This window comes from Sphaerodactylus townsendi, linkage group LG01 (genome assembly GCF_021028975.2).
Source record: "Sphaerodactylus townsendi isolate TG3544 linkage group LG01, MPM_Stown_v2.3, whole genome shotgun sequence".
Lineage (NCBI taxonomy): Eukaryota > Metazoa > Chordata > Lepidosauria > Squamata > Sphaerodactylidae > Sphaerodactylus > Sphaerodactylus townsendi.
The window spans coordinates 94,501,474-94,519,940 of NC_059425.1; the positions used below are offsets into that span (position 1 = coordinate 94,501,474).

At 39.7% G+C, this 18,467-nt stretch overlaps 1 protein-coding gene across 4 annotated transcripts in view; it reads right to left on the reverse strand.

The window, feature by feature from the left end:
• The window catches only part of MAP3K4 (mitogen-activated protein kinase kinase kinase 4), a 74,288-nt gene that overhangs the window by 37,443 nt on the left and 18,378 nt on the right, over nucleotides 1-18,467 (reverse strand). For all 4 annotated transcript variants that reach the window (XM_048487712.1, XM_048487728.1, XM_048487721.1 and 1 more), the window contains exons 2-5: nucleotides 12,617-12,804; nucleotides 7,755-9,115; nucleotides 1,882-2,124; nucleotides 744-890 (exon numbers count right to left, since the gene is read on the reverse strand). In XM_048487712.1, the coding sequence (XP_048343669.1) occupies nucleotides 744-890; nucleotides 1,882-2,124; nucleotides 7,755-9,115; nucleotides 12,617-12,804 (1,939 nt within the window). The remainder of the gene's footprint in view (nucleotides 1-743; nucleotides 891-1,881; nucleotides 2,125-7,754; nucleotides 9,116-12,616; nucleotides 12,805-18,467) is intronic.

An 18,467-nucleotide genomic window follows, 5' to 3' on the forward strand; every position in this document is an offset into this window, starting at 1 on the left:
AATCCAGCTCAGGCCACAGCCTTAAAAAGTAAATGCTGAGATCTTAAAATAAAAGTAACTGTAGGAATGCTTCCTCCTCTACTATGAAAAGTCCCTCCAGATGATGGACTGTGAATTAATCTGACCCCCAGCTATATTAGGGGAACATAACATTTGTTAATCACAAACTAGAGTTATCACAAAACTTATACTATATGTTTGGTATCCTCTCACTTATCTGTTAATTTTATAGAGGGGATCTAATCCAGATGTATCTATGGTGAGATACCCTCATGTGGAGAGGTACTTTACAGATAGACACTAAGCATGACTCAGAAGCAAGCACAACTGAGTTCAATTGGACTTACATCTTGATAATCATTCTTTGGGAAGTCTTTGGGAAGACTTTTCCAAGAACATGTAAACAAAAATATGCCCATACTATGAAACGATGACAAGAAGTTTTGTTGATTGAAATAATCGATGTTTTGAGTAAACCATTTTTAAGAATACGAGCAGAAATTGGCCCTCTGTCAATGAAGACTAGAAATGAACATTGAACTGAGACTCTCTAGAATCTACAGATTCTACTTGGTGAACAGAACATGGAAATCCCCCATAATATGCTATACAGCTAAAAAAGAAAAGAAAAAAATGTTACAGGCTACAGAAATCATTAATTAACATGGACGAACTGAAAATGACTGTAACACACAAAGTAGGAAGGACTGAACAGCTATAATATATGATCAATTACTACCTACCATTAACATCTTATGCAGGTCCTCCTCGAAAGAATCAATGTTGAGGTTGTTCTTCTGTAAATCATCTAACACCTCACGTAACATAAACTGATAATATTGCTTCATTAGCAGGCCACCTTTCAGGACCTCTTTACATTCTCTCACTAGCTGCAAGGGAACAATCCAAAACAGGAATCAATTTGGAATTTTCCAATGAGAAAATGTAGTTTATTCATGGGTTTTAATGGATCCTAGGGTCTTCTAGGATCTCAAAGATTGCTCACCCATGGCCTGTGAGGCCTGTTTACAACAGGATCATGCAACACATGAACTACACTGGTGGCTGTGCACAGCTAATTAATTTTTATTTCTACAAATGGTTTATTCTGCCAAGCATTTTGCAAGGCTTCTTGCATTCATCCTCACAACAATCTTAAAACTTGGGTCAGGTGTAATGGACACTGAAAAAACAGTGATCAGTGCCAGAAACTGAATCCAAATAGCTTGGGCTCAAATCCCATAGAATTTCCTTTTAAAAAAACCCTGTACCAGCCTTCCTTCATATTTTATCTCACTGAACTCTAGGAATTGTGGGTAAAGAAGGGTTATGTTTTGTTCTTTAAATGAAATCTGTGTGTATAGAATTCAAGCAAATGTAGTTGGCACACTAGTTTCTCAGAAACCATCTATGGCCTGCAAACCAGAAGCAGAACAGAGTTGATAGCTTCACATAGTAAAGTGGCAGTGTGCATGAATCAGACTGCAACCTCCTGGACTGGAAAATTTTTCCTTTCTTTATTAGATTATAATTCCATCAAACTGCTGGAAAAGGATAGGATGTAAATCTCATTAAATAAGTATCTTAGACTACATGTTTTGCTAGCTAATGTAATTCTCTGCCAGCTTTATAACAGACAAACAAATGACCTTTATTCCTACTAGACAAAAAAAGGTTTACCATTGTAGGCAGTTTAGCAGAAGAGGTACATGATGCAATTATTAATGCTGGCATAACCCATCATTAGAAAATTATGTGCAAGGTGTTAAAATTATCCACATGCAATATCTTCCTTAGGTATTGTTAAGCATTAGTACTTAGGATTTCTGAGTACAATCTTAACTACTAAGAGAAGGTGTGAATAAAACACATCAGACAAACCTGCTTAATACTCAAGAGAGATGGCTCTCCAGCAGGCCGCTGTTCCAACCTTAATTTAAGACACTCATGGATGACATTGAGAAGGACACGGCAAAGAACTAGAAACGCGGGTTCAAAAGACGGTAAATCCATGGATTTCAGCTCTTCCCATGACACAGTACTGCATTTTTGCTCTGAAGAAGGCGGAGAATTTGACAACTGCACGTAATCTGAACATAAAATGGGATCAGGGTACTCTGAAAACTGTAACAAGAAACAGACACAACGAAATAAACAATTTAAAATTAGTTCATTTTCCCTTCAGATTACTTACATGTCTGATTTTAAACTGCCAGATATTTACAGAGAATCTTACTGGGAAGTCATCTAGGTAGTCCATAATGCAGAGGATCATAGAAGCGGATTCTCTGCATTTTCAGCAGAGTATTTCAGAGTCTTCATAACAGAATTATCGCACACAGTATAATGCCTCCTTTTTAAGGATGGGCAAATTTCAAAATTAGTTTGCAATATAGCATGAGATGCTGATAGTCAACATTTTTAAGAAGCCCAAATCCCACTAGGTATATGCAAGCCCTTGGACATGTTAAATACACTGCCTTGAGACCAACGATTTGGATATATGAAGCAGCATGAACAGAAACCACAACAAACTCCTTCAAAGCCAACAGCAACAGCATCTGCATCTTAAGCTAGTCTCTTTTTCAGACCTTTTCACTTTTCAGCTTTTAAGGGTTTATTTTGCCTGTGTTGCTTCTTATTTGGTGTTTCTTTTTTTTCCTCTGGTTTTGATCAGTTATTGATTATTGATGATTGTGGAAGCAATGCTGTTGTCCCAACCTTTGTTGAAATGTATTTAGACGGCCGTTATTTTAATAACTGTTTTATACATTGTTTTAATTGTATATTTATGGTTGTTCACCACTCTGAACCTGTACATGAGGAGAGCAGTATACAAGCCAAAATAATAACAACAACAACAGAGATACAGATGCAGAATGGCAACTGGAAGAGAACTTCACACACTTGCTCACTACCACTTAAGTCTAGATTCTGCGTACTGCAGATGTGAACTACTACTCTTTGCTTCTCTTGGATGAGTCAAGGCAACCATCCAACAGCTACGGAAACAAGGATTCTCCCTACTCCCAGTGCAGTGCAGTACACATCATGAAGAAAGTAACAGTAGCAGCAACCAGCATGCCTCCAGTTGTTCTTAGGTGGGATTGCCGCTGCCTTGTTAAAAAAGGCTCCTTTCCCTCTCTGGAGCACTGTTCTTCCAGTGGCATTTGACCTCTTGTTCGGGGAGGCTATGTTTTGTTTGAGTCTCATCTCCCAGGTGATCTGCAAAGGTAGACTGAGATGCCTGTTGGCTTTCCTGTTGGAAATTATATAGTATGAAGTAACCAGTCCTAAAATCTAAATTTTCTCCTACTATCTTTGGTTATATTTGTTATGAGTCTAGTGAGATGGCGTGCAAAGGGGAAAAATCCACTTGTGGACAGGTTCAACTACTGCTTTTGTTAAAATACAAAACAAAAACCTATAATATGAAATGAAAAGTAAAAATGTATCCGAAGTAGAATTCTGTCAATTAAATAACATTTTATATAAAAATATAATTCGCTTCCATCCTAATTCCAGACACAAATGAGCTAGTTTGGAAAATGGATCCAGTCAGAATCTCAATCTTTCCTAAATCTTGCTATTTATCTCCATAGCTGTATTTCCAAAATGCACTACTATGGATTTCTTATGCCACATCATTTCCTATAAATGCCATGATTCTTTATAGAAAAAGCAGGAAAAATTCTGTTACTGGAATTATCACATTATTGTTGGACAGTTAAAATATAAGGCCCAACAATAATATTCATTTCCTTTCACATTTTAAACTGAACTGTAGAAACCAGCTTAAACATTAAGATAAATGTTGTCATTGTGCCAATGGAGCAAGTTGCACAGGACGATACATATTTTCCAAAAAACAACGTAGTCTAAGAGTTCAGGAATAATGAATACTGCCTCAAAGCATAACAGAGGACTTGAAATGCCTTCCAATGACACAATCCTCTTTCTTTATGATTTTCAAATCAATCTGAAACACTTTCTTATAAGGTTTAAAAAGCAATTCCATAACAGCCACCACAATCATTCATCACCATCCGCCCGGAGCCCCTGGGGGATAGGGCGGTATAAAAATCTAATAAATAATCATCATCATCATCATCATCATCATCCCCACATTTTTATTACTCATACTCTCTTTGCTACCAGGGCTGGCCCTTGGCTTGACCACCCAAGGTGACTTCACCCCACACCAGAGGGCTGGCAGGAAGAAGACAGCCATTTTCTTCCCCACCACGATGAAAAGCTGCCCCCACTACTGGCCTTCCACCCCACCCCATTCAGGCAGGGGAAGGAGGCTGGGGCCAGGCCCACCTGGCTCCCAATGGAGGCAAAAAAGAAGGGAACAGGATCCTCACCGGGACTGGAGGTGCATACTGGGGCAGACCCTGATGTCAGGCACCTGGCCAGGGGAGAAGAGGCCTGGCAGGGCTGATTAGCACCCCTCCACCACAGGCATCCCAGGCAATCGCCTAGGGCTGCCTAGTAGATGAGTCATTGCTCCTTATGCATGGTTTACACTAATGTTTTATCAAACAAGTAACATTTACCTCAAAAGTCAGAAATCCTCTCTTGGATATCAAATGTCCAAAAAGCACATCTTTATACTATCTTTGGCATTTTCCCCAGTGAGGAATATGCACATTCTAGAATAGCTTGTTAGATCCTTTGTGTGACCGATTATGCACAAGGCATCTGCTGCTCGATGGAGGCAAATGGGAGTCATCACAAGATTTCTTGCATGTATTTCCTCAAAGCCCTGCTTTCACTTTCTATTCTCCCCATGGCAAGCAGACCACTTCTAGCATGAATTTAATCCTGCTTTGCACCCAGAACAGGCAGAGTTGCCAGTGAACATAGCTTTGTTCTGAACCTCTTCCCTCCTCCCACAGCCAGCCTGCCTAGTCTCACACACCCCTCTATTCCCTCACCCTGATTTGCACATTTTCCCCTTGCCCTCCTCCCTGTTGTCGATTCCTTCCTGCCTCTTTAATTGCTTGTATCGTTACATCAATATAGTAATAAGTGAGAGCTGGCTTTTGCAAAGAAACAGAACAAGCAGGGGCTTTTTCTGGCTTTACTCCACCTGCCTCGCTCTGCTTGATCTCTCCAATGATTTGGAGGGCATTTTCAAAACTTCCTTTCAGAGAAGCTTCTATTTAAAAAACAAGCCTCTCTCTCTTGCAGCAACAAAAGAGTGAGTCAGCAATCAGTGAGATTTGTGCCTTTAAGGCTGTTGACAGGAAGAGCTAAGAGAAGCAGCAAAAGGAGAGGCCGGTTGAGACTTCAGCAAGCAACTGCGGGGCAAGCACTGGGTTGCCTCCTCGCCTTGTAAACAGAGAAATGCAAGGAGAGTCCTCTGCAAGCCCACTGTGCAGAGAAGTGCCCTGAGGTAAGTGCTCCCTGCATAATCGGTCACAGAGAGGAAATGAATGGGGATTGAGAAAGGATCCTCAGATTCTGTAATTTGTTTGTGCCAAATTATATTACAAAACCCACACACTGAATTCTCAAAACTGGCCACACTCTAGGTATTCTATTTCAGCTATATGAAGAGGTAGAATGTTAAGAATGTTTCTTAACACTCTGTTTCAGAAGTACTTCATGAAGACTACGGTCTTTCCCACACAAGTAATTTACAACGTTTTCAGGCTGAATATAAACATTTCCTCCACAGAGTTCTGCATTGTTTTTCCCCTCTTAGGTTTCCAAAATATTTCCAAAACACTTTTTTCTGTTGTTTCTGAACACCGATTTATAGTGTTTATTTTCACTGAAACATTTCCAAGCTAGCTTCCCTCACAGTGCAGACATATTTAAAGCATTTTATCTTTCCTGCTGTTGCTTTCCATGCCCGTGTCATCGCCAGACTTTCTCCTCAGTATGATTCTTTTGCATTCCTGACTTCACCCTTTCCCCACTTGATGCTTTACTTTAGTCATTTTGTTGTTGGTTTTTTATTGCTGTTTGGTTGAATTAATGAAGCATAGATTAAATGGAGCAACAGAGCATTGAAGCGATGTATCAATAAAATATCATTTCAACAAAAAAGCAAGAACAATTTTTTAAAATCCTATGGAGTTTATGAAATGTTTGGAGCAGATAAGTGCAGACAAACATCATGGTAAAGAGGGGACTGAAAACATTCTAGATGACTTGTGTGGGAAAGGCCTATGACTCCCCCACGCTTCATAAAAGACCAGAAACTTTATTTTGCATTACCATGGTACTGCATCCCTAAAGCCATAATGTATCATGTCTCTAGCAGTCAAAATAAAAACTTTCAGACAAAGCATTATTATTAATAATTATTTCATTTATAGCCTACCCTTTCCTGACTATAGTCGGGTTCAGGACAGGTCACATCACATTTCATTCTTAAAATCTATCCCCATTTCTAATCAGTCTACTATTCTGAACCACTATATATCTTGCATCTGATAAGAGCAAGCAGGGAGGTGGGAGGGAAAGATCTTTGAGATGAGAACCTGAGAACAGAGGTCTTCCATCCCAAGATGGAATAGAGGGCATGCTAATCATATTTGCAGATAATACCAAATGAGGAGGAGTTGCTAATACCCCAGAGGACAGGATCAGAACTCAAAATGGACAGATTAGAGAGCTGGGCCAAAACTAACAAAATGAATTTCAACAGAGATAAATGTGACATTTTACACGTAGGCAGAAAAAATGAAATGTACAGATATAAGTTAGGTGACACCTGGCTTCACAATAGTACATGTGAAAGGGATCTGGGAGTCTTAGGAGATCACAAACTGAACATGAATCAGCAATGTGATGCAGTAGCCAAGAAAGTCAATGTAATTCTGGGCTGCATCAACAGGAATATAGTGTCTAGATTGAGGGAGATAATAGTAATACTGTATTCTGCATTGGTCAGACCTCACCTGGAATACTATGTCCAGTTCTGGGCACCTCAATTCAAGAAGGATATTGACAAGCTGGAATGGGTCCAGAGGAGGGTAACCAAATTGGCAAAAGGTTTGGAATCTATGCCCTATGAGGAGTGGCTTAGGGAGTTAGGTATGTTTAGTCGGGAGAAGAGAAGGTTAAGGGGTAGAATGATAGCCATGTTTAAATATTTGAAGTGATGTCATGTTGAAGATGGAGCAAGCTTGTTTTCTACTGTTCCAGAGACTAGAGTAATACTCAAGATGCAAGAAAGAGATTCCACCTAAACACTATAAAGAACTTTCTGACTGTCAGGGCTGTTTGACAGTGGAATATTCTGCTTCAAAGGGTGGTGGAGTCAGCTTTTTGGAGGTTTTTAAACAGAGGCTGGATGGCCATCTGTCAAGGGTGCTTTGTTGTGTATTTCTGCATGGCAGGGGGTTAGACTTAATAGCCCTTGTGGTCTCTTCCAACTCTATGATTCTGTGAATCCCTAACCCCAACTCTTTGACTGTGCAGTCACAGACTAAGGATAACAAAGAGTCTGGTGTCTCAACAAGCCAGAAGTGAACTCACCATGGCTTCTCTGGATCAGGATTGGTGAATACTGAAAATTCAACATGATAGAGAAGTACCATAGTGTATTTTTAGACGCAATACTCCACTAACTATGCCACAGTGTGCAAGAAAGAGGGCTGATTAATAGAGTATATAATTAGATAACAACTATTTGTGCAGAGTTAGAAGAACTGTTGAAGAGAAAATGCATGAAAGAAGAAACTGTTGATTACAAACTTCTTACCCACAAACCTAAGGCATCCAAGAAAACCTACCTCCAACTGCTGATCATTCTTTACCAATGCCATTTGAGCCCTTTGCAAGGAACCATGCATTAACTTGTGCAGTCTTAAAATTAGCTTTCGCAATCCCATTTGTTTCAGTGCTTTATCTACAAACGGTCTATAAATAGAGGTCAAACAGTGTCTGCTGCAGCCTGTCTCACCGCTGCACTCTGTAACAACCCAACAGGTTGAGTCATCATCAGGTTCAAGCCTGTCAGTTTTCCTTGACAAATAGTCTTGTGCCTGAAAGTCAAAATTTGGCTTATTGGTAAAATTATTCTGGATGGCTTGTCTGAGTTCCTCCACACTCTTTTGTGAGATTTGTTCTTCATCTTCGCTCTCCTCTGTGCATGTCCCCGAGGTTTCCCGATCATCCTCTGGATCATTGTCCCTGAATGGGCGTGGAGAGGGGATTTCAAACACTGGCCAGCCAATGTCAGACAGATCCTTGATACCCAAAACGGTTCCCATAATCCTTAACTTCTGATTTAAATCTTTTGTAATATTTAACCAGAGACAGAGTGCCTGCATCCTGTCCTGGAAATCCTTTGCAGCATACTTTTCATAGTCACTTTGAAGGGCCTTCAGAGATGGATAAAGTGCTTCTACATATTCTAGCAGCTCCATTATCCGCTTTACCTGCTCAAATGAGACTCGCTGGCGATGGAGGTGTTCATGGTAGCTTGCGTAGCCCACAGCACTTGCACCATGGGCTGCTTTACACTGTCCTCCTGATGTACCATTAAGATTAGTTCTGTTAACTACACAGGAGAGGTTTTCATAGTTTACCTTGAAAGTAAGAATTTCATTGATAATATCTGGGATGGCTTGGCGGGCTGTATATAAGTAGAAATCTTGGTCATTAATACTCCGGCCTGCATGCCAAGCCTGAAGCTCAAGCCAGATGAGTTCATTGGATCGGTTCAACTCAACAGAAGAGGTGCTTTCCTGCCCTTTCTGTTCTTTGTCCTTTTTCTTGGAAACTGAGGTAAGTTTTAACAAAAGCCGTAGGGTTTCAAAGAACTTTAAACGGTCTGCAGGGTAATCAGTACGAGAAGTCTGTCGTGTAGTTTTGGCTATAGGCACAGGTACAGATACTGGAGGCTTAGCATTGCTGCAGCCAAGGCTGAGGTAAGGCTTATTGAGATCAACATCTGGAATTGGTTTTTTTGGCAAGGACCCACCAACAGAGTCCAACATGAATGAGCACTGTACATTTTTCTTGTGATCCCGCTCTGTTGTCCTTAGAGTGGCTCTGATCTTTTTCCCCTGTTTATAGCTGTGCTCTTCTGAGTTCTCCGGGGTTTTGACATTGTCTTTGTTAGAGAGCTGGTTGGATGAGGGCATCTTCTCTGAAAAATCATGTTAAAAAATGAGAGGTCATTTTTATTGACTATTTAAATCCACTATCTTTACTCTTTTATTCACAAACTTTCAGTTCTAAATCTGACACATAAATCCCTGTTAGACACATTCCTGTATATATGTATTTCTGTCCGATCCATTCAATTATGTACAGAACTTACAAGTCAACAGATTGTAAAACACAAAAGGAAATATTCAAATACTTTGCCCAGTCTCTGTACTAATGTATTTTAGCTTTGGTTTAAACTCTGGGTTTTGGGGGGTTGGTCTAATGGTTTTAAAATGAGATTTTATTTTTTATGTTTTAATTTGTTAGCTGCCTTGATGGCTCTTGTGAGGGCATGATAGCTGGATGTAAATTTTGAAAAACATATTATGTGGCCATCAAAATAATTGTCTCATGGAGAGTCTCCAATTGTAACCACACTTTTAAATTTCAATTACAAAGGTGTCACCTGTCAAATTAGCCCATATGTTAATTAGTAACTTTACGATATTGCAGTTACAATGTAAAATATTTTAGCTGATTTGATAAGGGGTTACAAATGTATAATTCTCATCCTCAGATCTTTCTAGTTCTTCAGCTGAAACTAAAACCTACTGTAATGATTACAATATTGTACTGAATAAGCGACACATATGAAAACGCTGGAATACCTTTTACTCTCAAACATTAAGACAATGCTGAGTCACTCTGCAACTTAGGGTAGACTAAATTATACTATGAAGCTTTTACAATAACAGGTTTCACTCCCAAACCACACTAATGGAAACATTCTGTGGTACTAATTGTAATTATAAGAATTGACTTCTCATTGTAATTATCTCTTTTGCAGCTCATGACAACTAGAATCAGTGACTAAGCAGTGATCCAAAGGGCACAATTTCTGATGGCACAAAGAAGAAGGCTTTCAGACCTGAGGGGGGGAAGGGGGCTTGATTAGGCTATCAGAAAATTAACAAATTCTTTAAAAGTAGGCAGGATGGAATGTGAAGACCTCGGAGATCATCTCTGCAAATTGGGCGTGCAGCCAACAATATGGCAAATGTTCCACGTAGTCATTTATTTAAAACTCTGTACACCACCTTCTATCTAGGTCAGGCTGATCAGGTGGTGAACAGTAAAAACATTACAACAAATTTCAAAATGCATTTATAAGTAACCATTAAAAAATTATTAAAACACAAATACATAAATACATACACATGAATAGGAATGAAGGTCAATGAAGAATGCCGAAAAAAACAGAAAAGACTTAACCCATTGGCAGAAGGGAGTAATAATAAGCAACAAGTACAAGGTGATACATATAGGAGGAAAAGAATCTTAATTTTAAATCTAAGATGACAGTGTCTAGATCAGTGGTTCTCAACCTTCCTAATGCCGCGACCCTTTAATACAGTTCCTCATGTTGTGATGACCCCCAACCCTAACATTTATCCATTTTACAGATGGAGAAGACTGATGCAGAGAGTCTTAGGCGACCCCTGCGAAAGGGTCATTCGACCCCCAAAGGGGTCCCGACCCCCAGGTTGAGAACCACTGGTCTAGATGGACAATGACTGAGAACAAATGATCTTTAGGTTGTAGTGGACTGACTCACAAAAATGTTGACTCAGTGTGTAGCAGCAGCAAGAAAAACAACTACATGTCAGGGATTATTTATTTATTTATATTTATTTTATTTGACTTTTACTCTGTGCCTGGGAAAGGTCAGGCCAGGTCAGGCCAGGCCAGGCTCAGGTTGGCTGAGGAAAGGGATCAAAAATAACAAGAAAGGAATTGGAAACATAAGCAACAGACAGCAGTATCCTTAAATTCAACCATACTGCCATAATGCCCTCAAGGAAACAGAAGATTCAGTCCAGTATAACCCCTTGTCTCCCACCACCCAGCACTTGTCCTCTTCACTATCCTGAAGCCTCCCCGATCTTAGCTTCCCATGTGCAAGTGATGCATCCTGGTAATCCATGCCACTGCTATCAAGCTATATCAACTTTAAGCAATATTTTTGTAATGTACTGACAGCCCTGAACCTCTTTTGCTGGGGCTGCTGACCTTTTGTTTTGTTTTATCCCAAATAAATATAGGCTAAATGATATGCAAAGTCAAGATGAAGGACTGGTGTTGCACAATGGATGGAAGACTGAACTATGAATCATAAAAATCCTCAGTTCCATCTCCTTTCTGCCATAAAGTCCCTGGATAGCCTTAGGCAAGTCACTTTTATAATAAAGGGATAACAACCCTACACAGAAGGCACTTTATAACTATTAATTACTACTGCTACACTACTTTTAAAATAGAATACACTTCCCAAACTTCAGTTATACCAACTGAAGCATGTAGGATTTCACCAGAACAACTGGGATGCCACACTATTAGACGGAGCAGTATGACATTTAGGAACAATCCTCAACTACTATATAGCATAGAAAAAAATGTTAACACTAATGTTGTGCATATAAATCCACTCAATGGCAGTCAACTTTTAAAAAGTGTTTGAACAGAAGCATAATAAACTGTAGAAAAAGAGACTCTCCCAAATGTTTATAAGAGCAGTCAGAATCTTCTGTTAGATCATGCAAAAATACCAACAGGATTTCTATTTTTGCCCTTTTAACTGAATGTTATTACTATTTATGCCCTTTGTTTAATGGCCCCAATCCAACGTTCCACCTTCTCAAGTGCACTGAAATGCAATATGTATAATACAGCAACTTCAAACCTTTTGTCCCTCCCACTGGAACATCTGGTGGTTAGTCATCCCACACCAACTATGGACACTGAAAGAGAAAAGCAAGTGCCCATACACTAAAACCTCACCATTTAAGGCTGAGGCGGTAAGGACAGAAGGTCTTGGACCAACATGGCACATGTACGCTTTCTGGCTTGGTGGCAGAACATTTACTTTGCATGGAAAAAGTTCCAGAGTCAAATTCTGGCATCCGTAATTAAAAGGATTAAATAGGAAGTGAAAGACTTATGGGTCACAGTTCCACAAAGCACCGTCTGCTTTGCACACAGAAAGTCCCAGGTTCAACCCCTGGAATCCCCAGTTTTAAAGATCTAGTAGAGGGAGATTGTGAAATACTTCCACCTGGGACCTTGGAGAGCTGCTGAAGTCAGAAAAGACAATAATGGCCTTAGGCCAAATATCTGACTTGGTATAAAAGAGTTTCATGTGTTCCTTTTCATTACTAAGTGGTGAACAAGGGGAGGGGAAGGGAGAGAATGAAGACCAACTATACCTACTCTCCCCTCCTCGCTATTCCCTCAATAGAGACATCTACTTCCTCAATACAGACATCTACTTCCTCAGAGAAATACTAGAAGGAAATAATGACGGCTTCAACTTAATTGCCCAACACAAGTCTACTGAGAAATCCGACAGCACCAACCCCCCCCCCCCCACACACACACACAACTAGAATTTGACTGTTGAAGCCTTTCTGTCCTTTTGAAGTATAAAAATTCCCACACATACCTTTCAACGTGGAACGGCTAGTAAGTCTCCCAACATTGTTTTTCAGATGCTTTGTTGACAGGCGCTTCATCTGCCGTGGTGTGCTAGGAGGAGAGGTGCCATAGAAAGTTTCAGCATTTGCTTCATCAGACAACTCAGAATCAGATTCAGAGATTCTGCAAGTGGCATCTTCTGACTTGCGCTCTTGCCTGAGCAGCAGAAGGAATAAAAATAAAGGTCAGTTTAGAACAGGCAGTCCATTAATGTGTCTCCACCCCAACACTGTGAACTTTGTGTATTCTTGCCACTCCCATGCAACATATAAAAACTCCCAACTTTCCCCTATGTTCAAATGGGAAATGCTTTTCTGTATTTTCCTGAACAATGCCATGAATTGTTCATGCATCATTTACTTTATGTATTATTCTAACAGTAAAATTAAGTTTGCAAGAAATTCCTCCCAAAACACATTAGAATGTTAAAAATGTTGATATTCAAAGATGTGCATAATTGAATTACCGCATACATTCCCTTCTATTCAAGCAAAGAAATGGCTATCACAGGATATTTAACCACAGGACAGATGTGCACCAGCACCAGAATGGTACAACATATCCGGAACACATAAGCCCCCCATCTAGAAAGAATAATAACTTAAGTAGAAGACTGTTGATCTACAGTAGAACATTGAGATTTGAATCCAGTAGCACTTTAGAGACCAACAAGCTTTGAAGAATCAGTGCTTCTGGTTGTGGTGGTTTTTCCAGGCTGTGTGACTGTGGTCTGGTGGATCTAGTTCCTAACGTTTCGCCTGCATCTGTGGCTGGCATCTTCAGAGGTGTATCACAGAATCTGGCCGTGAAAGCCTTCGACAATACAATCAGCGCTTCCTTTGTGTGATACACAGAAGTGTAGAACACAAGGTTAGCACACCCTGGCAGCCATCACTTCACTGGATAATGGACTAGCTCAGTTCAACAATATCAAATATTCAGGAAGAAGATGAAGACCAAGACAAATAAGAAGAAAAGGAGTTTGAATTTATATCCCACCTTTCTCTCCTGTATGGAGACTCAAGGTAGCTTACAAACTCATTTTCCCTTCCTCTTTCCACAACAGCCCCCTTGTGAGGTAGGTGGGGCTGAGAGAGTTTTGAACGAACTGTGACTAGCCCAAGGTCACCCAGCAGGTATGCAGGAGTGGGGACACAAATCTGGTTCACTTCATCAGATAAAACTCCCACCGCTCATGTGGAGGAGTGAGGAATTAAACCAAGTTCTCCAGAGTAGAGTCTACCTGCTCTTAACCACTACACCATGTTGGCTCTCTACACCATGCTGGCTCTCTACACCATGCTGGCTAAGTATGTCCACACTGAGATGTTTTTAGTTCACTACAGTGTCATTTGTTAGCAAGGACAGAAATGGAAACTGTTCGTCCCTATCTCTGTAGCAGTTAGAGGCAGATCTAGTAGTAAAATACAGCTTCTTCTACTGACTTAAACTGCAAGCCTCTCTAAACCAATGTTTTATTTGTGTGTTTTTTAAATAACTGTTATTGCTTTGAATTCTGTTTAACTTATTTAACGTGGTTGTTAATTTTCATGGGTTCAGAGATAACTGCTAAGGGAAAAGGAAAGTAGGGAAGATCCACTTGCACAAGAACTGCAGATCTCTGGATCAAACCTATTTTTTCATAATATAAGTTAACTATTTTGTTTTAGTATTTAGTATATCAAATCTATTCACCATGGAAGTATTCATTTTTACTGTTCTAAATATTATATTTATTACATTTTTATCCCACCATTCCTTAAGTATTTCATGGCAGAATCAGGATTGGAACGTAGCTTTTTCCATTCCTTGTTTAACATTCTAACCACTATATCAAGATCGGTTAAAAAATTCTTCTTTTGGCAAGTCAAATATCTATCCCTACTAATGGCCACTGAAAGTCACAAGGTCCCAGTTTCCATACTGCACAAAGCTGCTACTTACCTTGTTATAGCAATCATATGTGAACCCATATGTCTGCTCCAGCTAAAGGAAAACTGACGTAGTGTGGCAGTTTCAAGTAGGAAAAAATGGCACATAGAGAACACTTGACCCATTCCCATTTATCTAACATATTTATCTTGCCCTTTCAGTATATCGTTTTTCCCTCATTCATTTGAGCTTCACAAAAGCCCAGCAAAGTATATCAACCTGACAGAAGTCAATTGGTCCTAAAGTCACCCAGTGAACTTCACAGGCTAATGAGAATCTGAATCAAGGTATTTCAAGTTCTAGCCTGACATAATATTACTCCCAAGTGGTTCTCCCTTCACCTTTTGCAGAAGTCTTGATGGGAATCACGCCTCTGCCACACCTGGTTTGAAGAGTGGGAAAAACTGGCTCTTCATTCATGCAACTGCCAGCATTTGGCACTAAGCAAATCAAAGTGCAAAGCTGCAACCACACACTTCAAAATTTCAGGGCACATATATGTTCAGAAAAGGGGGCAGGGATTTCTACCTATTTCCCCTACAACTGCAGCCCTCAGCCCACTTGCAGCCCACTCATGTTGTTCCATGGCAGGAGGGTGGTCAGTGAACATTCAAGAACAGCAAAGGGTGCAAAGTGGAGGTCTGATTTGAGAAGAGAGAATTAGTAAGCAGTGGTGAGATTCAGCAGGTTCGCACCACTTCAGCAGAACCGGTTGTTAAAGTGGGGCTTGTAAACTACCAGTTGTTAAATTATTTGAATCCCACCACTGGAACCGGATGTTAAATTATTTGAACCCCACCACTGCCCTTAAGTATTCCAAATGTTGCAGTTACAAGGGACCTAATTAGTCATTTATGATACAGTATGTCATGAATTTATAGGGTAAAAGGAAATCCATACAAGGAAACATTATATTGATGTCCAGTAGCAAATCACATGCAGAGCAGACAAACTCTTACCCAGATAGCTATGTCAACATTTCTCTGTAATGCAATACAGATCTATATATCCTCATGCCTAATCAGCTAGTTCTTAACTAGAGTTTCTAACCATCTGTTTGAAATCAAACTCACTTTTGTAAGTATTTCTGCAAGGGCAAAACCACGGGGCAGATGAATTCCATTCCTTAGACAAACATCAACAACACTGTACCAGGACTACTTCTACTATTTCATTCCAGATTCAAAATGATGACAATGCTATCTATAATTCATTGCTACTTAATTTGCCCTGCAAGGTAATCTAGACAGAGTTTTATTCTGCCATGTTTATTCTGATTTAGCACTTATAGATAACAGCTGACAGCCAAGTCACTGCCTAACATTCTTACAAATCAAAGTAAAGAATTCAACTACAGGGAAATAGCAGTATTATGTGTTCCTCTCATACCTCAGTGAACTAATCACACTCTGATCATCTGGAAAATTTCCAGTTACTCTTAGAACTAATAGCTTTTTAGTATTAGTAATAACTAATAACTTTTAGTAATTAGTATTAGTAATTAGTATTTTTAGTATTAGTGATAACTAATAACTAATACTTTTAAGAACTAATAGCTTTTTAAAATAAAAAAAAACACTAGCTAGCTGGTCTTTACATGGAAAGCATAATGGGCTGCCTTATCACTCATGTTTTAGGTAGTGCTGGGAATTGTTATATACAGTGATTTCAAAGTTGCCTAAAATAACACTATATCAAATGTATTTGTACTTGGTACATGGTTGTATATCAGTTATCATGGTAAATGTTATATCTCTAACAGTAAGTTATCAACCTTACTTATAAGAAATGAAATTAATTAACTGCAGCAATGGCTAAAAGTGGCAAAATGGAATCCATACACTCCACTTCAACCCATGCAACTTTCAGCAGTTTCTGAGACAATAAAAAACCACAAGCACGGCAATGTAAAGAGAACTCTAGTAGGACACCATTATTTCCATTTATGCCTCAGGTTCAACCATTCCCATTCCTAGGAGCTTGTAAGACAAGTGACAGTGTGGGCTGTCAGCTTAGGTGCACCATTTACAGCAAGCATAGAAGCTGATACATGGAGGGAGCAGGGCTCAGGCCCCCTGCTGCACCTGTTGCGGCTGTGAGACCACAGAATCCTACTGCTTGGCAGCAGCCCAAGAATGGCTTGCACCACAGCTGCAGCGAAGGGCAAGAGAAGTTCTTGAAGGTGCTGCCCCACATCTGCATCAGGTAGAAGCAGAAAGTCAGACTGCAAAAACTAAACCCAAGACTTCCACTGCTCATACAGCAATCTTTCCTGCTATGGTATTATGCAGGCTTCTACCACCCTCGCTGCTGCAAGAGCTGAAATGACAGCATAGAATGGAGTATGCCAAAGCATAACCAAATATTCCAAGGAGGGGGGAGGGCTTATGCAAAAACTAGACATCAGCAGGATTAGCATTCAGCTACAGAATGAAGGAAGGAAAAGCTTCATGCTCACACTGACAGACATTCAGCGGGTATGAATGGCATTCTTTATAATACCACTATTATCTCTAAGTAGCCATCTTGAGCATTTCTCTGCAGATCAACTAGCAACTGTGCTGTCTTAACTGGCAAAAAAGAGATCTGAGTAACAAATGTTCCACAGACCGAACAAGGAGAACAGATGCGAAATGAACGTCAGAACTGAGAAAAACAATTGGAAAGAACCAAGGAACTGATTTTGTTTGTGTCGTTATTTACCGGGGAAATGCATGAGATGAATTTTGTAGATAGCTGACAGCAGTGTTCTGCAACTTCTCAACAGTGAAACCCATCCCAAATTCACTTTTAAGTTATTGCTATTTACACAAAATAAACTGAAGATACTGACATTTAAATTCTGGGGCATATCAATTTACACATAATAGGGAAACATATTATGCGCTTGGGGCAAAGTCCAGTAATATAGGGTCCATGCACCTGGAATGGAAAAGAAAATCCTATATTAAGGTGCACAGATATTTTTCATGTTTGCAATGCATACTAATCACACTCTGTTGGACCAACAAAGATCACCCATTCTAACATAATTCAAACTCTGGCCCCTTCCACACACGCAAAATAATGCGTTTTCAAACCACTTTCACAACTGTTTGCAAGTGGATTTTGCCATTCCGCACAGCTTCAAAGAGCACTGAAAGAAGTTTGAAAGTGCATTATTCTGCATGTGCGGAATGAGCCTCTGAGTGTACCAAATCACCATAAACCAAAAACTAAAAGTTTGTAACTCAAACAGGTGAGCACAATGTACACACCAATCCCTACATATTACATACACAGATTGTTAAAAATATATTAGTCATTTAAAAAGTATTTAAGCATTGACAGATAGACACACTAAGGCTATAGTACAAAACATAAGTAGACAGCAGAGAAATAAAAAGTCACTGAAAGCAGAACACTCAAGAGTAAGGCAACTTGGCCACAGACTGAACATTAACAGCTGTTCTACATTTTTTTTCCTGTTGATTCTGCCCCCCCCGATCTGCTTTTGTTAATTCCCAGATTTTTCACATGTATTTTTGTGCCTTTACCACCCCCACCTTTCCCCAAGGTTACTTCCAATTCCTCGGAGACCACTTTTACCTCGATCTTTTTCAGGAAGCGGATTTAAGTCACCTTTCTGTTCATGTGTAACATTTCTGGTTTTTTTGTCCTACCCAGTCCCACCTACCTACAGCTCACTTTTCAATGACTGGACTGTCATCATCATTAAACCACTTCTTCTCTTCCTCCTTCCATGAAGGGCAGTAGAATACTCATGAATTTATGTACAGGAGATTCAACTCTGTTTATTTTATTAACTTACTTTGAAATTGCTTCAGGTTATTCTCCTTTGGAAAAGGTTCTGATTAATATGGTAATACGATTAGTACTTATTATAG